This window comes from Monomorium pharaonis, chromosome 4 (assembly GCF_013373865.1).
Source record: "Monomorium pharaonis isolate MP-MQ-018 chromosome 4, ASM1337386v2, whole genome shotgun sequence".
NCBI classification, from domain to species: domain Eukaryota; kingdom Metazoa; phylum Arthropoda; class Insecta; order Hymenoptera; family Formicidae; genus Monomorium; species Monomorium pharaonis.
In genome coordinates this window covers 28,520,965-28,544,873 of record NC_050470.1, presented here as the reverse complement: position 1 = coordinate 28,544,873, position 23,909 = coordinate 28,520,965, and the positions used below count along the sequence as shown (strand labels likewise).

Genomic DNA, 23,909 nt, shown 5'->3' with positions numbered 1-23,909 from the left:
AAAAAATTCGTCGGCACTTAGTCAATTTTCGCGCGAGTCGCACCTTCGAGTCGAATAACTTCTTAATTAATATTCGGATCGTCTCCGCCCATAATAATTTCTTGTATAACTCTTAGAATACTGTCTAGAACTGCCGTCAGAACTACTGGAACTCTTAAAAAAAAATTCGTCGGCACTTAGTCGATACTGTCTAGAACTGCCGACGAATTTTTTTTTAAGAGTTCCAGTAGTTCTGACGGCAGTTCTAGACAGTATTCTAAGAGTTCTACAAAAAATTATTATGGGCGGAGACGATCCGAACATTAATTAAGAAATTATTCGACTTCAAAAATACGACTCGCGCGAAAATCGACTAAGTGCCGACGAATTTTTTTTTTAAGAGTTCCAGTAGTTCTGACGGCAGTTCTAGACAGTATTCTAAGAGTTCTACAATAAATTATTATGGGCGGAGACGATCCGAATATTAATTAAGAAGTTATTCGACCTCGAACGTGCGACTCGCGCGAAAATCGACTAAGTGCCGACGAATTTTTTTTTAATAGTTCCAGTAGTTCTGACGGCAGTTCTAGATAGTATTCTAAGAGTTTTACAAGAAATTATTATGGGCGGAGACGATCCGAACATTAATTAAGGAGTTATTCGACCTCGAAGGTGCGACTCGCGCGAAAATCGACTAAGTGCCGACGAATTTTTTTTTAATAGTTCCAGTAGTTCTGACGGCAGCAGTTCTAGACAGTATTCTAAGAAACTACAAGAAATTATTATGGGGCGGAGACAATTAGAACACTAATTAAAGAATTATTCGATCTCGAAGGTGCGACTCGCGCGAAAATTGACTAAGTGCCGACGAATTTTTTTTTAAGAGTTCCAGTAGTTCTGACGGCAGTTCTAGACAGTATTCTAAGAGTTATACAAGAAATTATTATGGGCGGAGACGATCCGAATATTAATTAAGAAGTTATTCGACCTCGAAGGTGCGACTCGCGCGAAAATTGACTAAGTGCCGACGAATTTTTTTTTAAGAGTTCCAGTAGTTCTGACGGCAGTTCTAGACAGTATTCTAAGAGTTCTACAAAAAATTATTATGGGCGGAGACGATCCGAACATTAATTAAGAAATTATTCGACTTCAAAAATACGACTCGCGCGAAAATCGACTAAGTGCCGACGAATTTTTTTTTTTAAGAGTTCCAGTAGTTCTGACGGCAGTTCTAGACAGTATTCTAAGAGTTCTACAATAAATTATTATGGGCGGAGACGATCCGAATATTAATTAAGAAGTTATTCGACCTCGAACGTGCGACTCGCGCGAAAATCGACTAAGTGCCGGACGAATTTTTTTTTAATAGTTCCAGTAGTTCTGACGGCAGTTCTAGATAGTATTCTAAGAGTTTTACAAGAAATTATTATGGGCGGAGGACGATCCGAACATTAATTAAGGAGTTATTCGACCTCGAAGGTGCGACTCGCGCGAAAATCGACTAAGTGCCGACGAATTTTTTTTAATAGTTCCAGTAGTTTCTGACGGCAGTTCTAGACAGTATTCTAAGAATACTACAAGAAATTATTATGGGCGGAGACAATTAGAACACTAATTAAAGAATTATTCGATCTCGAAGGTGCGACTCGCGCGAAAATCGACTAAGTGCAGATAAAAATTTTTTTTAAGTTCCAGTAGTTCTGACGGCAGTTCTGGACGATATTCTAAGAGTTCTACAAGAAATTATTATGGGTGGAGACGATCCAAACAGTAATTAAGGAATTATTCGAACTCGAAGGTTTGCCACTGCTAATGATGTTATAACTTTCGATGGTGATTTTTTAAACAATTATAAAGATTTGATGTTTTTATTTATCAGGAACTCTAGAACTCGTCGAAAGGAATCAAATACACTATTCAGAACTATTCCTGCTTAATATTAATTTTTTTTTATTTTTTGTAATTTTTTTGAAAAATGGAAAAAAAAATTTTTATATCAGGAACTCTAGTACTCGTCAAAAGAAATCAAATGAATTATTTAGAACTATTCGGTGCTGATTTTAGGTGTGAAGTTGGCACCCCCATTTTTCAAAGTGTGAGTTCCATGTTATAACGAACGGAACTCTTTTTTAAACCTATCAGGAACTCTTCCTTTAGTTCTGAATAATCCAGAACTCTTAACAGAACTACGATTTTGTACCATAGGGGTGCCAACTTCACACACCCTTAATTCACATACATAAATATTACTGCGGTATCTTTTTTAAGCTTAAATGTTTTTCGAAATAGATGATCTAGCTGAGCTATTCCCTGATGAATAAGAAGAAGGTTCATCTAAGAACGATTTATCCGACAGCATCCGATGCGCCCTTTCTTTCATCTGGATGCAAGTCTAAAAGTTCGACGAGGAGACGCGCGTACGTGCAACAGGTGGCCCATAAAGCGTGCACGTCCGTTTATCAAGGACGAACGAGTGCATTCGTATTGACTGATGGGTGTTAAGGTCCATTGTAACGGTGATGTGATCTGTACGTATCAGCCCTAAACTTGAGCGACAGGAGTGGAAATTACTCGTGCTGTTTCTCACATGATGAAATCTCATGAAATCGATTGACTTGTAACGGCACGCACTTGTACATATGTTACTCGTATTCTAAATTCTAGTAAAAATGCACAATATTTTAAACTATCTTAAAAATCATTACGTTTGATATTAAATCATTTCACGATTTATGAAATCGCATCTGCGTTAAAATTCTGACGCGTAAAATATGGAGTTTTAATAATTACAGCTTGCATTTGATTACCTAATTTAACTAATAAAAATAGGTGCGGAGCAATGTCGTGTGTGAAATACGTAAAATTTGAATATCGTGAAGTGCATCGCATTTTTAAATAATTTTTATATGCCCTCGGCAAAGATGATCAAAACGATATGCTGCAGAAGGAAAAAAGGGATACCCGGAAGCAAAAACGACCAAAAACTTTAATTTATGTTACTTGTAATTATATATATCAAGGACAAATTGATGCAATAAGATTTAGGTGTGATATTAGATAAAGACTGACGTTAAAATAAATAGAATAGCAATGCAAAGGTACAGATAAATAAAAGGATGTGGATAAGTTAAATATTGTAAACCAAATCCCCTTCTTGGCTGTATAACTAAAGTAAATAAAAAAATATCTATATGTATATACAAAGGCAAGTCAATAATTTGTTACATTATTAACAATTGTATAGATATTATTTTTATCAAATTAACAGATGTAAAAAATATTAAATATAACTAGATAGTTAATACTCAAGATTAATTAGTATTCATATAGAATTTTTATCTGACAAAACTATAGACTTCTTTGCAAAATCGTAAAAATAATCTTGCACACGAATAGCACGAGATATTACGAAAGAAGTGTCGCCAAAAAGAGCTATTGTCGTCGAAATACCTCGTGGCAATAAAGCTGCGAAGATCGCAGATCGGACGGTTGCGCGCGACTGGCCGCCGCGTCGGGAGGAAGGAAAACTTTTATTAGCGAAGTGTCTCATTAGGTGGATTTTCATACCGGTGTTTGGGGGAAAGGTAGATGCGCCTTAAGGAGAGAAGGCGGAGGGAAAGAGGGGGGGAGAGAGACGCGGAATCTGAGGAGGATACACCTCGGCGAATTCGCAGACATGGTGGGCCCACCGAGGCTCTGCATCACGGCCCCTCGCGGCTTGCCCCACGACGATAGTAAAAACTTTTACAGTCCTTATAATTATGGGTAATTCGCGGTAATTAACGAGGCTGGACGGAGTCACGCCGGCAATTTTCTGAGTAATATTTCTGCGACGATAATATCGCGCTTCCCTACGCCACACCGACGCGGTTGCCCTGGCGCCCCTCACATCGCTCCCCGCCGTGAATATCAGGATTAAGAGTCCTGCCGTTACGTTCTTCAGGGATTTCCCGATCGAAGAGGACGTCGCTTGGAAGTTTCCCCTCTGTGTCGATGAAAATTGCGGACGGCGACGCGCGCTAAATTTCCAGGGCGAAAGTTACCTTTCTGGCGATTTCGATTCGAATTTTCGGTATTCCTTGTCATCGAGATTGTAAAAAAATGTCAAAGAATAAAATAATAATTTAATATAAATGTTTAGTAGACATATTACCATACATACATCATACGCAAGTAACAACTGCACTGTTAAATTGTAAAGAGACAAGTTTAAACCAATTACTCGGATTAAATAATATTTAGTTATTTTTAACTATCATGTGTATTAAAATTTATTATTTTAACATAAAACATGTAGTTTAAAAAAACGACTATATTTATTTAACCAATTTCTGTAGTCAAATACCGAAAAGAACCCTGAAATATATTTAAAATCTTCGAGTTCAAAAGATTTTTTAACAAGAAAAAATAATTATTCAAAAATAATTATTTTTCGACTATTTACTAGTCCGTTAATAAAACTTACTTATCAATCATTAAATAATAATAAATATGTTGGACTACGCTAAAAACATTTTATTAAATTCGAACAGTTATTCCGAAAACAAAGTATAAGATTTAAAACATAAACTTTCTTAAAATCAGAAATAAGATAAAGATCGATTAAGTCGCATTATAAAGTTTTCTTATGTAAAAAAGGGGGGGGACTAATTAAAAAAAAAATTGCAGCTGTACCTCTATTAACACCTCAATTGGGGCGCCCAATGAAAGTCATTTAATGATTGCAGTGATCGAAGTAATAGACGAAAGACTTGAAATTCTTCGTAGTAAAATAAGCTCAGAAAAATTAATGTTTGTTACCCAAAATTGCGAGCGGAAGGCAAAATTGACACTTCTTATGTTATTAACAAAGTCTCCTAAACGAGCCAATAAATATAGAAAAGCATTCTCACTCTTTGACAAAACACATAGCTACAAAACAATTAACTTGAGAAGGACCAAATCGCATAGTCGAAACGTCGGAATAATAAAGAAACTTAGCCAGTTAGTCGACTACATAATTGCTTTCCTTTGAAACCAATTAACGCCTTTAAAAGCATTGTCCATGTTTGTTGAAGCTGGACTTTCTCGCAAACAGTAAGAGATAATCAAAAATTGTAATAAGAAGCTTTACCTGTGTTATTATATCATACAAAAGAAAAAAAAGAGAAATTATCCTATACAAAAATCTTATCAAGTGACAGCTTCTGTGCTGAAATTAATCTACAAAACTTATTAGACCATATAGTCACACGTCTTTTAATATATTTAAGAAGTTATCCAGACATTAAACAAAGACGAGAAAAAGTTTAACTTTGATTTGCAAATGGAAATGTGATGTATCGCAGCAAATACAATACAAAGATGTGAAAATAAAGCTCATTCTGATGCATTTGCAATATTTTCCAAAGTTCGTTTGTCCCGTTACAATTGACTTATTTTTTTTTATCTTTAGTATCTCTTACAATCTGTCCATCATAGGACATACATTTACTAATTAGTATGATCGTTAGGGGCCTGAAGAATTTTGTTCACTAACAAAATTCAGTTAACTTTCGATATTAAATGTCAGTCAACAGACTTATATATAATAAAAAAAATTATTTGGCAGAATCCAACACCTTCACCACGATATTGTCGACCAATCCGAATTCGATTTGTTAAAAAAACTGCTTACAAAGGAAGAAATCAGTTATATACACAGAATAAAATAAAGTCATTAAAAGCCAGATGAAAGTTCTGGCTCTTTGAGCCATCTTGAAATTAAAAGGCTGATGAGCCTGAGAACTTTAAAGAGTTGTTAGCTCATGTATCCGTATGAAATTTAATGAATTCAAAAAATACAACTGTAAAATTTCTCTATCTCAAATTCTTAAAATAATTTTTTTTTAAAAAAGAAAGTGATTCCATTGACAAATTCTCCCAATGTGATATAGTTTACAAAATAAATTGCAATGATTGTGAAAGCTCTTATGTTGGCCAAACAAAGAGGAAATTAATGAATAAAAAAACACGAACAAAATGTAAAAAAATATATATATTCTCAAGTGTTCTCGTGAGTCATTGTATGGAAGAGGATCACAATATAAATTGGAACAAAGTTCAGGTGTTAATTGAACCTTATTATTAGAAAAAATTAACATCCAGAATGATTTACATAAAAAAAAACAAAAGAAGGAACTGAATAAACACGATACCTCTTTCTGATGCATATCTTTCCATCTTAGATCGTCTCCCCACTCCTTAAAACTGATTTATCTCCTGTCAATCCAATCAGCAAAAGTTATTTCATCCCCACACAGTTTCACAGCTCACAAAGATCAAGTACTTCGATATTCTCGACATTCACTTAACCACGCATGTTAAAAGATTGTGTATCACTTAATCGTAGAGTTACATATATAAACTTTTTAGTTTCTCAGGTAATAACTGCACATAGAATTTAATAGTAGGACATCTGTATATATATCTTTTATCACTTAAAATTGTCTAAAATTTAAACTTCAACTACAGAATATTTTTATGACTGGTTGAATTAACTGTCTTGGTGTTCGACTATTATCTGAAGACAAAAAGTTTCTGTAAGTTTTAATTTCTAATTTGTAATGTTCAGTTACACGTTAATTTATTTATAGCATTCTCGATGTCAACTTTATCTGTACATACGTCTTGCAACACAATCTTTTTGTCTTATTCAGTAAAAGAGATCTGAAACAAAACTCATTGACATTGAACACAAGAGGCCGACATAGTGACTGAAAAGAATTTAAATGTTCAAAATGATTTCTTACCTACACATTTAAGCTTTTATGTAAACAACAATAGCTTAAATCGATATGGAAAAAATCCGTCCATAATGAATTATAACAAGCGAACTAAAAAAGAAGTTGTTCTCGTAATTTTTAATACATTGGAAATGACCACATTCATGGTCTGTATGTTAGATGTGTGATTGTCTTTGCTTATATTATTCATTAAAACTGTTAGCGCACACAACATCTTACGAGGTTTACGAGCCCTGTTTTTTTTCTCTAAGTTATTTTTATATTATTCGCATGTTCTATTTATCTCCTTCATTTTATATATTTCATGAAAAAAAGAGATGGAATTATAACTTCACTAACATTATGAATCGAATGTGCTCAACATCAAAATATCGATGATATAATATATATTACGTTGAAGGATGAGTTTTGAAACGACGATAATAAATAGATTACAGACCATGCGCCCATAGTCGTAAATGCAATTATCACCAAATTGCCTGTATAACTGAGTTACATCACTTTATCCTGTATGGCTTTAAATAATATCTCAAAATTTTCTCTGGCGCACACATACAGACATTATAGAATTATTTTTAAATTGTTTTAAAATTATTTTGGTTACACACAGACATTCAATTTTAAATACAACTCGTGGCAAGCATTGAAATTGGCATAATTTTAATAAAATTAAATAATTTTAATGAATTTAAGCTAAAATATACACAACGAAAAAATAACTTTTTGTCCGTGATATTAGAATCGTGACAAAGCCAACACATAACACGTATTTCTCTGTATCTGTTTCAAAAATGCAATTTATCAAAATTTAGTGAAATCATAAGATGAGGGATATTGAAAGGACAGATCAGTGAGATTAGTTTTCAGTTCCTGCAAGCTAAGTTGTGTATGCTTATAGTGGGAGTATGATCTATAAGACAAAGGCAGAGTAAACACAAAAGCAGATACAAACGCGAGCCTCGCGGCGTCAGTCTTTGGTGCCTGACATCTCGTCTACAAAGGCTAGGGACGTCAATTAATTAGTTGAGTAGCTTCAACTCCTGTTTCAAACCGGAGGGAATAAGAAAATTCGGGCTTCACAAACTCTCTCTTCTTCCTCCCTCTCTCTCTTCTCTTTCTCTAGTTTCGACTTATCAACGAGATTTCTGACGAAGTGTAAATATCTATTCTTATTTATTCTATGTTAACTTTTTCCGCGCCGAATCTATTTTACATGATTTGTATCATATAATATAATAATAAACGTGTATGTTTTGTGTGTTGTTTATTTTGTTATATTTTTGTTAAAGTTTTATTGAATAAATATTTATTGAAATATTTTTACCTTATTCTATATTGCAATTTAGATTTTTTTCTATAATAATATTTTTGGGAATTTTGAAATAATTATGCAATTTGTTTTTTCACAAATATAACAGTCATGTCTCGCACGGAAGGCAATACCACGACACTGAAGAAACGTGTTAATACGATTGCTATACGATTACCACCAAAGAAATCTAAAATAAAAAAAATTGCAAGCTTACAAACTAACACTTTTACTTTAATTTAAAAAAAAAAAAAAAAAAAAAAAAACACACACACATTTTGTGAAAATAAAATAAAATTGTGTTACACAGCGAATGCGTATAAATTTCAGAGGGCATACTATTTTTATCGTAACATCAAATTACAAATCGCAGTATCGTGGCATGCCGGTAGAATAGAGAAGCAAGTGAAAGGAGGATAAAAGTAGAGGAGTCAAAGACGGGGATGGATCAAGTGCGCTTCGAGAATTGCGGGAACGACAGATACGGTTATCGTCCTGCAATACAATCAGCGAAGTTTCCACGGATGGCAAGCAATAAAGCTTTATGTATATTACAAGGTCCATGCAACGATACTGCTCGTACGTGAGCCTTTCATCAAAGCGTTTCTCTTCGCTCGATCTTTTTTTAGACAAGGAGAAAGAACTTTGCCGAGCAAAATGGATTGAATAAAGCTACAACGTATGTTTCTCTCCTGTGTATGGGAACTCCAAAAAACTCTCCAATACATTCTCGCATATCGACGCGAATAAACTATTCACCGGTATTGATGGACGCTAGAGACGGCAACTCAATTTTTAATGTAAATGTCCTATTTTAGGCATATGGAACACATTATTTGTATTTTATACTCAGTCCCACGGTTAGAAATATCTGGACCTCGTTATAGTTTCGTTGCGGAAAGTATTCTGCGTAAATGCGGCGTTCAAAATCGCATGGCCAATTGAAATCACGAGGGAATACAGATTTGCTATTTATACGGTCCGTCAACAGCGTGTCCGATTTGACGATTCTGCCGTGGCGGGTAAAAAAAAAAGGCCGGCCGACACGCTGGCTCGCGTTAAAAATGCAAATTCGCCGGCGTAAACGAGGCACGCTAATTTTACAAAAAGCTCATCCCCACCGCTCGGCCTGAAGGCTGCCGACAGAATAACTCATACGGCCAGTAGCGGCACCAGCAGGACAGTCACTGTTGGCGAGTGTCTGTGGCGAAATGAACGTTTTAATTCCCCTCCATAAAAGCCAACGACAAATCAAACGACTTTGACATGATTAACTGGCGGGCATAAATATCGGTATCAATGCACGTGCACGTGCAATGACGCGTCGCGCCATGTCCGCGATTGTCTCTCTCTTCCTCTCTCTCTCTCTCTCTCTCTCTCTCTCTCTCTCCCCGGCGCGTCCCCGTTCCCGCCCTCCTGCACAACCCTTCTCGCCCTCTTGCCGCCCTCGCATTTGCCCTTTCCCTCTGGCTCGATGCGCTGCGACGCATTTTCTCCTTTTCGTGCCTCGTCGAGCAAAAACAACACCGCACACCGGCGCGCCGCGCGCAGATGCCTGGATATTAAATATACAATGAATTAGCGTGCACGCTGCCTGCCATTAAGAGGAAAAGAGAAAGAAGAAAAAAAAATACAAGAAGTGGAAGAGGAGGAGAATGTATGCACGCGGCCAGAGTGCGCGAGATCCAATGCAAGGGCGATTGTATGCAAATGAGGGCCGTGAGTTCGATCAGGGCCCGACGTTTCCACTTCGAGAAGGGGTACGTACTACCGTACCATTTGGCTATATTTCCCCGCCTCGTGCTTTTTTATGCGCCTGGTTATTCCAGCCACGCCGTGCAAATGCGAGAAGAGAATGCAGTTCGTGTGACAGAGGTAATAGGTTGCGAGTAACACAGTTAATTGGCGCCTCGCGAAAAAATACGCGTTCCTTTAACGTCTTCCGTATTTTTGTCACGCGATATCTCGTGGTATTGATTGCGAATATATCAACCCTGTGAATGAACTAAATTGTAAAACCAATTATTATTAATAAATTTGGCACATAAATATGAATAGCAAACTTGTATTTCTCGAAATCCGAAAATATCCATTGATTCTTTCGTTAAAACTTTCTTATTAGATTTATTATTATGGTCCCCTTATGATATTAATTAATACGGTTCTTTATTTAATTCAACAATTATTTTTTGTACAGTTCGATAGTTAATTTAGAAATTTTTAAGAAAAGTTCCCTCCAGCCATTCGTCAGAAAACAATCATTGTTCTTCTAAAATTTATGATATAAAGGACTTTTTTAATATTCTACAGAACTTGTGCTTCAATTAGTCTAAACATTCAATTAAAGTTGATACTGAAGAACGATCATCACATATATATGTATGTATGCAAAACAATTATTAAGTAGCTTTTCGTCAATAAATACAAAAGCAGCGTATACTAGCTGAAAATTTTACAATTCAAATTGTCAATTAATGTTTACTGCATATGATGCTTCTTTATTTTCGCGCACTTGGAGGAGCATCAGCTGCATCGTCGCGACATCTTGGTACATGGTTCAGAAACCGTGTAACACAAGGATACGATCGATAGTATCACTTGCTAAATGTAATATGAGATTAAATTTAATTATTAATGTTCGACAGATATGATTAGAAAATATTATTGATTTTCCTGCATTCATGAAAACTGTGACCTGACCTGATTCAAAATAGACAGAATTAAAAAATAAATGTAAGAACGAAATGTTTTGCACACAAACACTAGAGTTTTCGTTTGTTTTACTTTGTAAACGAGAAAAAAGAAAAACGCGTAAGATATGTCTCCCTTTTATAACTGCGTATCTAGTTAATTGCGCATTCTTAAACGTCATGTAAGGGTCGGAAATTTAAGAGGATCCTTGGGAAGTTTAAAAAGTTTCCGGTGGGTGTACGTAAGAAACTAGGTTACTGCAACAGGTGGGTACTAAAGTAAATATACGCACATTACGTCCACTTCTTAGGAATGCATCTTTATGCAAGTTGATCCTTTTGATGATTAATAATTAATTTGTAACGCGTAATGCTTCAACGAACAATATATTGTAAGAAATGACTGTACCAACTGGAACAATCGCAAATTAATTTTCAAAAATTACAAAATCTGGATACATATTTTTCTAAACACATTTTTTGGTACGTAATGAATTTCTTTAATTTTATTTTTTAATAAAACTTTAGCAATTTATTAAATATCTGTATTTATTTTTTTAAACTAAGGAATCAAGCATCAATTTTTTTGTTATAACATTTTATTATAACAAGCCTCAATAATTTCTTGACAATTAAAATTATATATATATATATATATATATATATATATATATATATATATATATGAAAGTATATAAAAGAGAAACTTTTGAAAAATTAAGTTTCACAAATAATAAATGTTTTTTATTTAATTTCAAATATGAAATTTGTTATTTAAATAATTGTAACTTAAATCTAAATCATTAAAAGATTTACAAGTTGATTAAATTTATGTATTTGGAAAAAAAATAGAATCCCCGTTCGAACTTCAGCGAGAAACAATCGCCGAATCGATAAATGGAGGGAAGCGCAATAACTCTGGAACATTTTGCGATTTATATCACACTGCATAAATTATATAAATGTGCGATATATCACTGATTAGATCAGACCCATCATGCATAAAGAGTCAGGAGTCGTCTTTCGCGCGGAAAGTTGTTTAATAGAAAGGCACTATCGCGATGGAATAAGGACGATTATGCAAAACTTTGGGATCCGTTCAACGAGCGTAATTCGAAGACATAAATTAACCAGGCGAGGCATTATCAACTTGTATTGTTACAATTTATGACTGCTAATTAAAGGGTTTAGGGGGAGAATCGCCGTTTTGATTTGCACGCTTCTGCCACCCTATGGAGCGGGCGAACTTTAAACGACAAACGGGTCTCATTAAGATATGAAGCGGACCGAAGCACGGCTTCCACGATTCGTCTCGTACTCGCGTCATGCGCGCACACGAACACGTACACACACGAAAAACAGAACACGTGCACGCAGTCATAGAGAGGAAGGAGAAGAGATCAATCATTAATCATTTCAAATCGGTCGTTAGACCTCGCTTCGTTGCAACCACGTGTACCTACCGTCATCGCAGAATATCAGTCGTAAATTAATGAAAGAATGATTGGCAAAAACGACGAGATTAGTTCGCTCAGGGATTAAACGGACGACGGGGAGGAAAGGATTTCGAATTAACCGGACGACTTTTTAACGCACGCTTGTATATGCGAACGCCGATCGATGTGAAATATACGCGCAGCCGAGAGATGCCGGGATATAAATACAAGACGGCGATAAAGTACCGGGGAACAATTGATTGTTATTCTTCGCGGGCGGCAAATACGTCAGGTGGGAAAATGAGCGTGGTCGCGAGCTAATCAAAGAGCCGCGCGTATCGAATTTGTCGGAACGCGAAGGCGTCGAAACGGCTTGAAGCGCGGTCGCCATGCCGATCGTTCATCACGCATTCGTTGCGTATTGTATCGCGCGACAATCACGCATATAATTCACTCGCGCTGGACGCGAAATTACGCCGCGACAACGCGTTTGTTCGACCGATAGCCTATCCAAGGCATTGACGGCTACGAGACGTTGATACACTTGATTTAAGCCAGCCCCGGATGACACGGCCATTCATCAAATGTTCCACCGGTGCAAATGACTCGCATTTAATCTCTCGCAGCCAACACAAAACGAGATAACTTTCCTGTCCTTTTTTTTTTTAATTTCACGCTTATTTGACGGAGAATTGTTAGAAATAATCTTGACATAATAATTTAATACAATATGCTATTTTTTATATAAATATTATTACGATTAACGTAGAGCAGGTATGCAATAGCAACAGAATTTTATGTCAAAAACTTCAAATAGAGCAAAAATTTTTTACGTGAAGTTACGTGTCACAAGAGATTTGGCTTTTTCTAAACAACGCATTTATTTATCAAACGTGTATGCGAAACAAATATAAATGTATGATATTTATTTAGCAAATTTTGCTTTTGTGTCATATCCAATTGTGGAATTATCACATTGATATGAATTATTACATTGTCATACGCGTCATATGATCTATACGATGCATTACCTATCTCGACTTGACAAGTATTGGGCGAGTGGTCGCATTTAGATATGCACTGTAAGCTGCTAATGCACCAGATAAACATTCAACAAATGTTTAGAGACGGTTTGCCGAATATTGCAACGCGAATCAAATAATTTGCATTCGATAAATGCGAGTGTCCTGATGCTGATGTATTGTTACATACAGTTATCAATACTGATCAATATTTGGCAATTGAACGCGTCGTTTGGATGTAATAAATATGTTATGAAGATATTCGGCGTGCAAATTCATAAATAAAGGCCCAAATGGACATAACGTATATAAATATTTTAAGACATTTAATAATTAATACTATATTGACATATACGTTAACTCTTACAATATGAAATTTCTAAGCACTTATCTATTGCACTTAATGGAAAATTCACTGTATTTGTTGTTTCTTTCACCTATAACGGTTTTTAAAATGTTCAGAAAGGTTGTTTGCATTACAATAAATGGTGTAGCAAAAGAATAAACACAAAAGCAAAGTAACGTCGAGTGAATAGCGTGCAAATGTTGCAATTCCGATGAATTCGTGAAACGCTACTTCGATTCAGCAACGTTTCAACGATTGCCTTAATTAAAGTCAAATTATGCAGGGAAACGTACCTACTAACGAACAGTGTCGACACGAATGCGCATTCGAAGGAACCGGATCCGGCATTTCAGTGATCAGAAAAATGCTTATTACAAACCGTCATCATAAACGTATAATCCTCTTTTAATTTTTTTTGTGAATATAATGATTTCAATCAACATTGCAACAAGCATCAAAATCTTTTTTGTATTAAAAATGATTGTAATTATACAAAATAATATTCTTAATTAATTACACGCTTGAAATATTTTATACACATTACACAATAATTCGATTACTGCTGAGTACTAAAAAAAAAATCATAGCCATGAAGTTGTTATTTCTTTGACAGTAGATTCGTCTTCATCACTAAAAGTGATCAGTCTTCTTAGCTTAGCCTCGTTAATTAGAGACAGTCGGTACAGTCACGACAATTTTCGTGTCGATAAATCTATCGGGGCCGTGAGTATTTCCGACTTCGACCGGGAAGAAAAGAAGAATCACTAGCTGCCGTGAATCAAAACGACAGCTACAAAAGGCCAAGACAAAGTGCCTTCTCGCCGTGAGAGAACCAAATTCGCGTGCGAATCGCGCGGATGTTCCCGTCGACGTCTCCGATGAGAAAGCAGGGCAGAGAAGGGGAGTGGGTTGAGTAGACAAGAGAAAGAGAGAGAAAGAGAGAAATAGAGAATACGAGTGAGATAAAGAGAATCGCGAAAGAGATCCGCGGCAGGGAGAGGGGCGAGAGGCGAGAGAGCGAAATGGCTCTCGACTGCCGCTACCAGACAAAGAAGCCCGTCAAGCACGATGATGGACGCCTTCATGAACGACCCTACGGAGCCCCGTACATCACTTTTATTACCGCCGTCCTCATTTTCATATTTCATATTTACATTTCTAGACCGCCGTAAATCAGCGAATTTATGGGTAATTAGGCCTTTGTGCCGTGTGGAAGCCCACACCGAATCCGCTGAGGGCTCGGGGCTTATCGAACGATACGGAGAGCCGCCACCGGCGGCTTATATCGCGTGGGGAGAGCGGGCTTTTTCCTTTCGCACCCCCTCGGCATCGCCGACAGCATCGGCTTGCCTCGGATCGTTTCTTACCACCGTGGAGAAACGAACGAAAATGACTTTTCCCGACGAGTTTCCGCATGGGGCACTCGCCCTCGTACTCTTCCTGCCTTTCCAAAGAGATTTCCGAAGTTTGCGCAGGGAAGGAGGGAGGGGGGGGCAGGTTAGGATCCCAAAGTTTCCGCGAGTAATAAAAATCTAGGGCAGATTGGAAGGATTGTTCAATTTTATTTATCGCAATGTCCGCCGTGGAATGTATGTGTTAAAACTTTTACATTCTCTTCGTTAAGGCGTTTCGTATCGCGGTTGGCGCGACGTCGCGTGATGTATCTTGAGGAACCACTCGCGGCGAATTGATCGTGTGTATGAATTAGATTCGTTAAATTTTATTCGCCGAATTCGCTTGACAAAGCAGTGCCTCTACATTTAAATAGAAAAATTTGCGATATAATCTGATTTAATGTGTAAAATAAGTTTAAAAAATTTATAAACTAGATAGATCTCTTTTTCATGATAATTTAATGTTAAATAAATCGAATATGAATTGGTCTATAGAAACTATTAATTTTCTTATTATATTATTCATTCATACAAGAATACATTCATTAATATTTATTATTTTTTTACAAAGAAGATTTAGCGAAAAGATTCTCGTTGAAAACCGTAAAATTATAATTTAAGAAGCACTGTAAAACTGCACAATTGCGACGATGGCTCTCGCAACGATGACGGGAAGTTCTCGCATCGTTGTAGCGAACCGGATAAAACTAGGAGGAACAGCCGAAGGAAGGGAACTTTGCCATTTCGTTGTAAGCCGTCATTAACAGATACTTAGGATGCAAGAGAAGGGAGGACACGATGTACTCGCACCTGCGTGCACCATTAAAACGCACTATTAAATATTAACGGAGACCTTTATGAGGCCGTAATACGCTCAACGGCTCGTAGCTCGCTGCTAACGTCAGTACCTTCTCCTCGAGCAACGCTGAGGAACTCGAAATAGCTCCCGTTCATCGACGTGAACTTCCGACACCTTCCTTAAAGCTGTCACGGGATCCGGTTCGTTATTGCAAATACGTAAAATAAGTAACGATCCGTGACAATTAATGTTTTAGTCTCGGCCGTTGATTATTCAAAGTAACGTTACGTGCTATCGAAAATACAATTTTCCACAAATCAGAAAATTTACAAAGAACGTTTTACTAGTAGTAGTATCTAACAATTTAGTTGAATATAGATCTGAAAATAATTTTGTTAGACGCTACTAAAATAATTGAACTTTCAAATCGATTGCTATCATGTTAAAATTTTTTTACAACAACGCTCATCTTGAATATTAATTACTATTTTGGTCCAATAAAATTATCTTCAGATCTGTATCCAGCTAAATTTTTAAATAATAGATGATAATAGATAAGATAATAGATGATATTTTTCAAATCTTTTGCGTCCAATCTAATTTATTATTTTATTATTTTTATATATGCACATAGCATGTGGAGAATCATTCTCAATTTACATGAATTTAACTGAGTACCATTTTAGGATTGATTATCGAATGTTTAAAAAATAATTGGACAATTAAAAGTATGTTTTATTTTTAAAGAATCTTATCAATTTCTGTTAAATACTTAAAAAGAAAGCAAAGTTCGGAAATTGAAAAACAATATCTAAGATTGCTAAATTTAGTTTTTTAATCAATCTGCGCTTTAATCACTGATTATTTTATTATTTATACGCAGAAATGTAAGTCATAAACAAAAATGTCGTCGACGTTTAATTAAACTCCAAAATATTTAATAATTATATTAATATGATTGCACGAAAAACGAGAAGAAAATACGACAGATATTAGAATAATTTTTTAGAGCAATATTAAGTGTAAAAAATAATATTTAATTATATTAAAATATTTAGAATACTTTAATACTGCGACAACTTTCATGTTACTATACAATATAAAATACCATTTAAATTTAATACCATAAAGTGAATCAAATCTGTTAAAGAATCAAACCTATTAATAAAAGCTACTATATCAGTGACATGACTTTATCGATCAAGATTTCATTGGCAATTGTTATGAGTTTAATGATCCAGTTTCTAACAATGCTTCCCCAATTTAATTTACTCACGATGTCGCAAACGTGTTACTCACCGTCAAGTCATACGTGAAAAGAATTCTAATAAATCAACTGTGATATATCTGTATAACTTGGATATATCAGTTTATCATATAATTATGGTTCACGCTGACGATGAAACGCCAGTCCATGTTTGTAGTTCGTTCAAGAAAGATGCAGGGCGCTCGCTGTTTTCGTAGGTTGTTGATTTTAGCATTAGCGCTTTTATTAGATAATTGGTTCGTCACGAACATTAATGCACATCCGCAGCTTATTAATCATTGGATAAGACCACCACTAACATCACCGAAATCGATGAAAACAGAAAATATCACTCCCGGGATGATTAGCTATAGACGTGAGTAAAGAAGTGAAGTTTCTTTTCGATTACGCCTGAAGAAAAGGCTGTTTGGAAAATGCCCCCCATAAAGATAATTAAAAAATACCCTGATATTCCAGAAATATAATATTTATATTTGCAGTTGATTCATGGTCTCAATACGATAATCCTGAAGAAGGTACAGAACGAGAAGGAGATATATATCGGTCATTGAAATCGAGAAAAACCATTACGACGAATGAAACTTTACTATGGCCTAATGGTATCGTGAATTATTACGTTCATTCATCCATAGGTACGCCGTTTTTGCAATTCTAAATCAAAACAGCGACAAACATACAATTAAAATAAGGTCACAAATGATGGAAACGTTTCCATTCAAATAGATATATTTAAGAATTGCAGTATATTATTACTTTAGACATAAGTCAGTATAGCCATTGGTTTTTTCAAAATAGTTAGAGCAACAAAATCTGCAACAAAGCGACCTAATTAATTAGACACCTAAGAGTACTAAATATTTATGGAAGTTTTTTTTTCGATTGCTGTATCACTTTTATAGACTTAATTTATTTATCCATTTCAGCTAATGAACCGACGAAATTTATTGTACTGGAGGATGCATTACGCACTATAATGTCGAAGACGTGCATTAAATTCGTGCGCGTTCATGAATACGCGAAGCTCCCAGCAAATAATTGGGTCAATATCACGGGTCACCGGAGGGGTTGTTTCTCCGATTTGGGACGTAATACGAATCGACCTAATATTCTGAACCTAAACGTGAACGCATGCTTCTACACAACTGGACACGCGATGCACGAGATGTTGCATACCTTAGGCGTATATCATGAGCACATGAGACCAGATCGCGACGAATATATCACTATAATATGGGAAAATATAAGAAAAGGTAAAAGGTCAATGCAGTATGTGTAACCAAACTGAAAAGGGAATTAAACAAAAAATTCATGTACAGGAAATGAATTCAACTTTCATAGATTGAATAATAGTGTCGTAACAGATTATGGACTACCGTATGACTATGATAGCGTAATGCACTATTCTATGACGGCGTTTTCTACTGATAGAGCACTTCCTACAGTAATACCTACGGTAACGTTACTTTTAGATATAATACTAAAGATACTACAAAAACTAAATAAAATTTTTAATACTTATTATATTTGATTTTTAGCATTGAGTATGATATATGTATAATTCTAATTAATTGAATTTATAATTAAATTCTACTTTTACAGACATCTTATGTAGAGATTGGCCAAAGAAATCACTTGTCGTATTACGATATACAAAAATTATTAATTGCTTATAATTGCAATGTCAATACTAACAAATCAAAAATTACCAAAAAACCAAAGAAACTTCCTAATCATAAAAAGTTATCCCAACAAAAAAAGACAGTTGAGACAGAAGTGAAATCACAAATACCAACAATTATTATAAATAATTTTATCTCAAATAAATTAAGTGATAAGAATAATGATTTAGAAAAACTAGTGGACAAATTTAATCAAATAAGTTTTTTAGGATCTATGCATCCCAGTCAGTCGAATTATTCCGTGCCCTTGAGCCCAATATACTCAAATATAAATCTTCATTTGCATAAGGAAAATGAATAATAATGTGTGTGTGTGTGTGTGTATGTGTAAGATTAAATAAATAAATTTTTTTAAATAAAATTAAAAAATAAATTTAATTGATGTTAATGAAGAATGTACATATAAATAAATACACAATTTTATCAAATAAATTCTAATAATCTAATATGTTAGATTTGTGTTGTTAATTATGGCTTTAAACTTCTACACAACTCTTTAAATAAATATCATTTTTGTCTTCATTCTTATAATTTTACAGTTAAATATTCAATCAGTTTACTTTTTGTCTTTTCGTTTATGCTTAGAATATCTTTCTGAAGATTTATCGCGATCGCGAGATTTATGTTTTTTTTCGTGGTACTTATCTTTGTGCTTACTTTTGCTTTGATGTTTATCTTTTTTATGTGATTTTCGCTCTTTCGAATGCGATGTTCTATATTCACGTCTACGTTTTCTGTCTATTTCATCCGAATATTTTTCTTGTCTATCTTGATCTCTTGACCGATAGTAACTTCTTTCTTCTGAACGGTCTCTTTTTTTACTATCTTTTTTCTTCTGATGACAATGATTGTTTCTTTCTCCAGAATTATAATTGTCTCGGGAAGAAATATGAAATATTTTATTTAAATGTTCTGTTCTGTCTTTTTCAGTATTAAAATTATTTGCTTTAATACTCTGAACATTTGTTACATGTTCAGAACTACTTTTTCGTCTCTCTCGTTCTCTTGAATGATGATGACTTTCTTCTGAAAGTTCTTTTTGCCCAGAAATATAATCTACATACACCTCCATTTGTTGATTAATCACCTCTCTAAGAACTTCAATATGAGATCTTTTATTTGTATGAACGCCTTTATGTTTTGCTCTACGTCTTTTCAAATTGCGTTCTTGTATTAACAATTCTAAAAGAGACAATTGTTTATCTTCTTTTTGTTGTGGCTCCCTGAAAAAATAGATTTGTCAATATTTATAGATTTAGAAAAATATGTAATATATATAAAATCATATTTTCCATAATAAGTAAAATAGTAGAGTTATCTATGGTAGATTATCTAATTAAATTTGTTCTTTATATCTGAATATTCATTTTAGAGTAAAATAAATATTTGAAATTCTACAAAGATAAGTTTTAAATTAGTATTCACAGTAATTCATATAAAAAAATGACTCATAATCAGTATTATTTTTTTATATAGAAATATTTTTTTATTAAACGGTTTAATTCAATTTGAATAAAAGTATTTTGTCAAACAGGTTTAATTCAAATAAAAAAATAAAGTTTGATTTGATTGGATTAGACGTAAAAAAATTTGGTTTGCTCTTCTCTGTAATATACACTGTGTACTAGTTTTATTTGTTTTATATATATAAATGGAAAATCTGATTTTATGGTTGCTGTGTGTGTGTCTATCTGTGTGTGTGTGTTTGAACCTGTCAGATTCAAAATTTTTGGAGTACAATTTATAGAGAATTATAGAGAATAAGTAAAATTTAATTTAATTCATATTCGAATAGATCACATATTTCTAATACATTCTAAATACATTAATTATAAATATTAGTTTATTAAACTTACATATTATTAATGTTTGTAATGTCCTCCCCAATGTTTGGCTTGGTGGTATTAGCAATGACATAATCATACAGTGCTCTCCTCTCGTCGCTGGTAAAATCTGTGACAATCCTATCAGATGTACGCGGTACTAACCGCTCACCCATACCTATTATCAGTGTTATAAATTCACTTTTTTTCATAGTTATAATATATAAAATTTAAAAAATATTAAAAGCTATCTTGTAATTTTTAAGTAATAGTTTCTAGTTCTTTTCAATTATATTACTGGTTAGGAAAATTACAATTATAAACAATTATTAAAAATAAGATTAATAATATTACTGATTAGGAAAATTACAATTATGAACAATTATTAAAAATACGATTAATAATATATACATTTTGTCTTTATATAAAATATTGAATAAAGGATATGTAAAAGGATATATTGATTCACTGCACCAGTATAACATTCACAACTCGCTGGAAAAAATTCCATTATCATTTTAAGAGACATAAGAATGGCCCACATAAATGTTGTGTCTACATTTCTACTAACCAGTTTTCATCATTGGATTTTGTTCTTTGGCCATCCTGAGAACTTGTGCCTGCAGCTGCTTATCTATAACACATTTCATAGAGATTTAAGATCAGATTAGAAATTCTAAGGAAGATTTAGAAATAACTCGTTCTAGACAAATTATCCTTACCAAACTTTATACAGAATGATGAATCTGTGATTAAAGTTGGTTCTGATAACGGGACGTCATGCTTTCTATAACCTTCGGTTTTCCATTGACAAGATGCAAGATGATCATCGAAAGAGACTTCTGTTAATCGATGAGATGAATCATACTGGCACTCAAAATACTCTTTATTCTACACAAATAAAATAGTTCACTTAAAATTAACGTATCAAAGAACAAGTTCTGATAATGCTTACCACATCCTTTGTCAGGTTTTCCATTGTCCAGCCTAAAGTGCTAATAAAGCTGGCGACTTCTATGTTAACTACATCGGTGAAGCTCTTCAGTTCCTCTAATTGTTGTTCACGAGAGTCACTTATATTCCTCAACATGTTGACTTCAATTACAATCACTTTCAATTTGTTTCATACCAAAACTTAAATTAATATTAACAATCCAATTCATCTGATGATGTATTCTTTAATTTACGCTTGTACATAAAATTGATTAGGAAAGGGTAAATTATGATAAATTGAGGTTAGGATATGTTTACTCGTGCACAGGCGTAGCATGAGCAGCGCGAGTACACCTGTCCTGTGCGATTCCGATCCGATTTCGATGATTCAGAGTCTGACCGCATATTCACGTACACACTTTGACTATGAAAGTCTGGACACTCTGGACACTCTGGACTGCCAATTGCATATGCATATTCCAGTCCAGCTGAATCCAACAATGTTTTGTAATGGAGATAAAACGCGCCCTCAATGTTAAAGTGGCAGAAAATGGAAACATTAAGCAAGATCCTGATGATAAAAGATGAAGAAAGAGAGAAACAAAGTTATTTGTCGCTGTTTTATTACCTTCTAGCAAATTACTAAATATGCATTAAAACCATAGAGATGAAATGTTTTAAGGTATATTAAGTTGGCTGAGCCACATCAGAATACATAAATTTCTACAATAAAATTATTGTTAATTATGTTATTTTTTGCAAAAAAAATTTTTTTTGCTCCAATAAAAAAAATTACCAGTGACTAGATAGCTTAATATTAAGCTATCTAGTCAATAAAAAAACCCATATACATTAACCAAATTAAAAAATCATTAATATAGAAATATTTGCTAATTATATGCTAGCTTTTGATAATGAAAAAATTTTTTTGCCCCAGTCAAAAAAAGTTACCATTGATAACTTTTTTGTTCAAACAAAAAACATTTTTTGTCATCAAAAAATAGCAAATAATTAGCAAATAATTTCTATATTAATGATTTTTTTATTTGTTCAGTGTACATGCGTTTTTTGTAGTGGCTAGATAGCTTAATATTAAGCTATCTAGCCACTACAAAAAATCGTATATACATTAAATAAATTAAAGAATCATCGATGAATTTTTTGCTAATTATTTACTATCTTTTGGTGACAAAAAAATTTTTTTGTCATCAAAAGATAGGACATAATTAGCAAATAATTCCTATATTAATAATTTTTTTATTTGTCAATGTATATGCATTTTTTTGTAGTAGCTAAATAGCTTAATATTATACATTAAACATGTAATAACTTTCAAAAATTATAAGAAACGGTAAAAATGACACACACATAGAGGGAGAAATAGCCATAGTTATAAAAAAATCAATCAAATATAAAGAAGTAAAGATACTTGAACTAGAAAAAGTAAAAATATTAGAACACAATCGTTAAACTAAACACTGTGAACAACACAACCTTATATATAATAGCGGCATTTTTTAAAATTACATTATTACATTATTTGATCTACAGCAAGAGAATTTGGTGCTAAATAATAATTTTTTGTAAATTTAATATTTATAGCGTATATAAACCGCGCTGACACATTTATCAGTTTTGAAATAGTTACTAACTAGATACTATGATACTGAACTAGACACTAAACTAACTCGATGCTGTAATGCATCTGTAAGGTTTCCCCTCTTTCCCGAATTACTGCGAATAATTTATTGCAAGAAATAATTCCTCAGCCAGAGTGGGTCAGTCCTGGCTAAGGTATGTATTATTTTCCCAATAATTTATATACAGCTTTTGCGAAAAATAATATCTCAATTAAGATGGCCAGTCTTGATTCAGACATTAGTTTTCGCAATAATTATTTCCAATAATTTAGGAAAAGGAAGAAATCTTACAGATGCTTCTGAGTACCAGTATCTAGCTAGTAACTGTATTTTAAGACTGAAAAAAGTGGCGCGTATTTCACAATGAGCTGAAAATATTTAATTCAATAAAAAAATATTATGCAACAGTAACATTTGTTGCAGATCGGATAGACGATCTTATCTTTATCTTTATAACATTTTTGTAGCCCTGCTTTTGAAGAGTTTCACATCGTATCTAAGAAAATATACGAATTATTTCCAACTGAGATTGAGGTAAAATTTCCTTATTTAATTTTAAAATTTAATAATTAAAATTAATACGAGTAATGAAATAATGTTTATTTTGGAAAATATATTACAGACTTACATATGCATATGAGCCGTTTGCAAATGGTCCAAATAAAAAATATATAAGAGTAAAATTAAATGATAAATTAACTGATAAATTTAGATTCTACGAACAATAATAAAAATGTGCCTATTAATACAAGTACATCTAAAGGTACTTCAATTTATTGATTTAGTTAGATAATAATTAATTATTGAGTCATTTTTAATAAAATATTG

General features: G+C 33.7%; 2 protein-coding genes and 1 long non-coding RNA gene across 5 annotated transcripts; 1 reads left to right on the top strand and 2 right to left on the bottom strand.

The window, feature by feature from the left end:
- Positions 1–5,977: 5,977 nt before the first annotated feature.
- On the bottom strand, positions 5,978–10,981 carry LOC118645252. The gene is made up of 2 exons (XR_004963021.1): positions 6,750–10,981; positions 5,978–6,666 (listed from the first exon to the last, which is right to left on the bottom strand). It is a non-coding gene; the product is annotated as an uncharacterized LOC118645252 (long non-coding RNA).
- A 2,030-nt stretch (positions 10,982–13,011) lies between these two features.
- LOC105841031 (U11/U12 small nuclear ribonucleoprotein 48 kDa protein) lies at positions 13,012–21,970 on the bottom strand. Of its 3 annotated transcripts, none has more exons than XM_036285678.1 (6): positions 21,464–21,970; positions 21,231–21,399; positions 21,080–21,142; positions 20,542–20,686; positions 19,343–19,908; positions 13,012–16,030 (listed from the first exon to the last, which is right to left on the bottom strand). In XM_036285678.1, the coding sequence occupies exons 1-6, from the start codon at positions 21,596–21,598 to the stop codon at positions 15,984–15,986; spliced, it is 1,125 nt and encodes a 374-aa protein (XP_036141571.1). In that variant the 5' UTR covers positions 21,599–21,970; the 3' UTR covers positions 13,012–15,983. The 3 variants fall into 3 exon arrangements, with proteins under 3 accessions (XP_036141571.1, XP_028045517.1, XP_012543594.1); XM_028189716.2 differs by lacking the exon at positions 13,012–16,030 and adding an exon at positions 17,715–17,816; XM_012688140.3 differs by lacking the exon at positions 13,012–16,030 and having other exon boundaries at positions 19,116–19,908.
- Positions 16,037–19,019, top strand: LOC105841032 (high choriolytic enzyme 1). Its single transcript, XM_028189715.2, has 5 exons — positions 16,037–17,361; positions 17,486–17,638; positions 17,930–18,256; positions 18,323–18,459; positions 18,606–19,019. The coding sequence occupies exons 1-5, from the start codon at positions 17,139–17,141 to the stop codon at positions 18,984–18,986; spliced, it is 1,221 nt and encodes a 406-aa protein (XP_028045516.1). The 5' UTR covers positions 16,037–17,138; the 3' UTR covers positions 18,987–19,019.
- Positions 21,971–23,909: the final 1,939 nt, after the last annotated feature.

What these genes read in the sequence shown, in the direction of transcription:
- LOC105841032 (XM_028189715.2), top strand. Translation starts at nt 17,139, where the DNA reads ATGAAACGCCAGTCCATGTTTGTAGTTCGTTCAAGAAAGATGCAGGGC. An exon ending in ATGGGAAAATATAAGAAAAG is followed by an intron (nt 18,257 to 18,322) that starts GTAAAAGGTCAA and finishes ATTCATGTACAG; the next exon opens with GAAATGAATTCAACTTTCAT. An exon ending in TTCCTACAGTAATACCTACG is followed by an intron (nt 18,460 to 18,605) that starts GTAACGTTACTT and finishes CTACTTTTACAG; the next exon opens with ACATCTTATGTAGAGATTGG.
- LOC105841031 (XM_012688140.3), bottom strand. Translation starts at nt 21,598, where the DNA reads ATGTTGAGGAATATAAGTGACTCTCGTGAACAACAATTAGAGGAACTG. An exon ending in AAATCCAATGATGAAAACTG is followed by an intron (nt 20,687 to 21,079) that starts GTTAGTAGAAAT and finishes CACTGATAATAG; the next exon opens with GTATGGGTGAGCGGTTAGTA. An exon ending in ATTACAAACATTAATAATAT is followed by an intron (nt 19,909 to 20,541) that starts GTAAGTTTAATA and finishes CTATTTTTTCAG; the next exon opens with GGAGCCACAACAAAAAGAAG.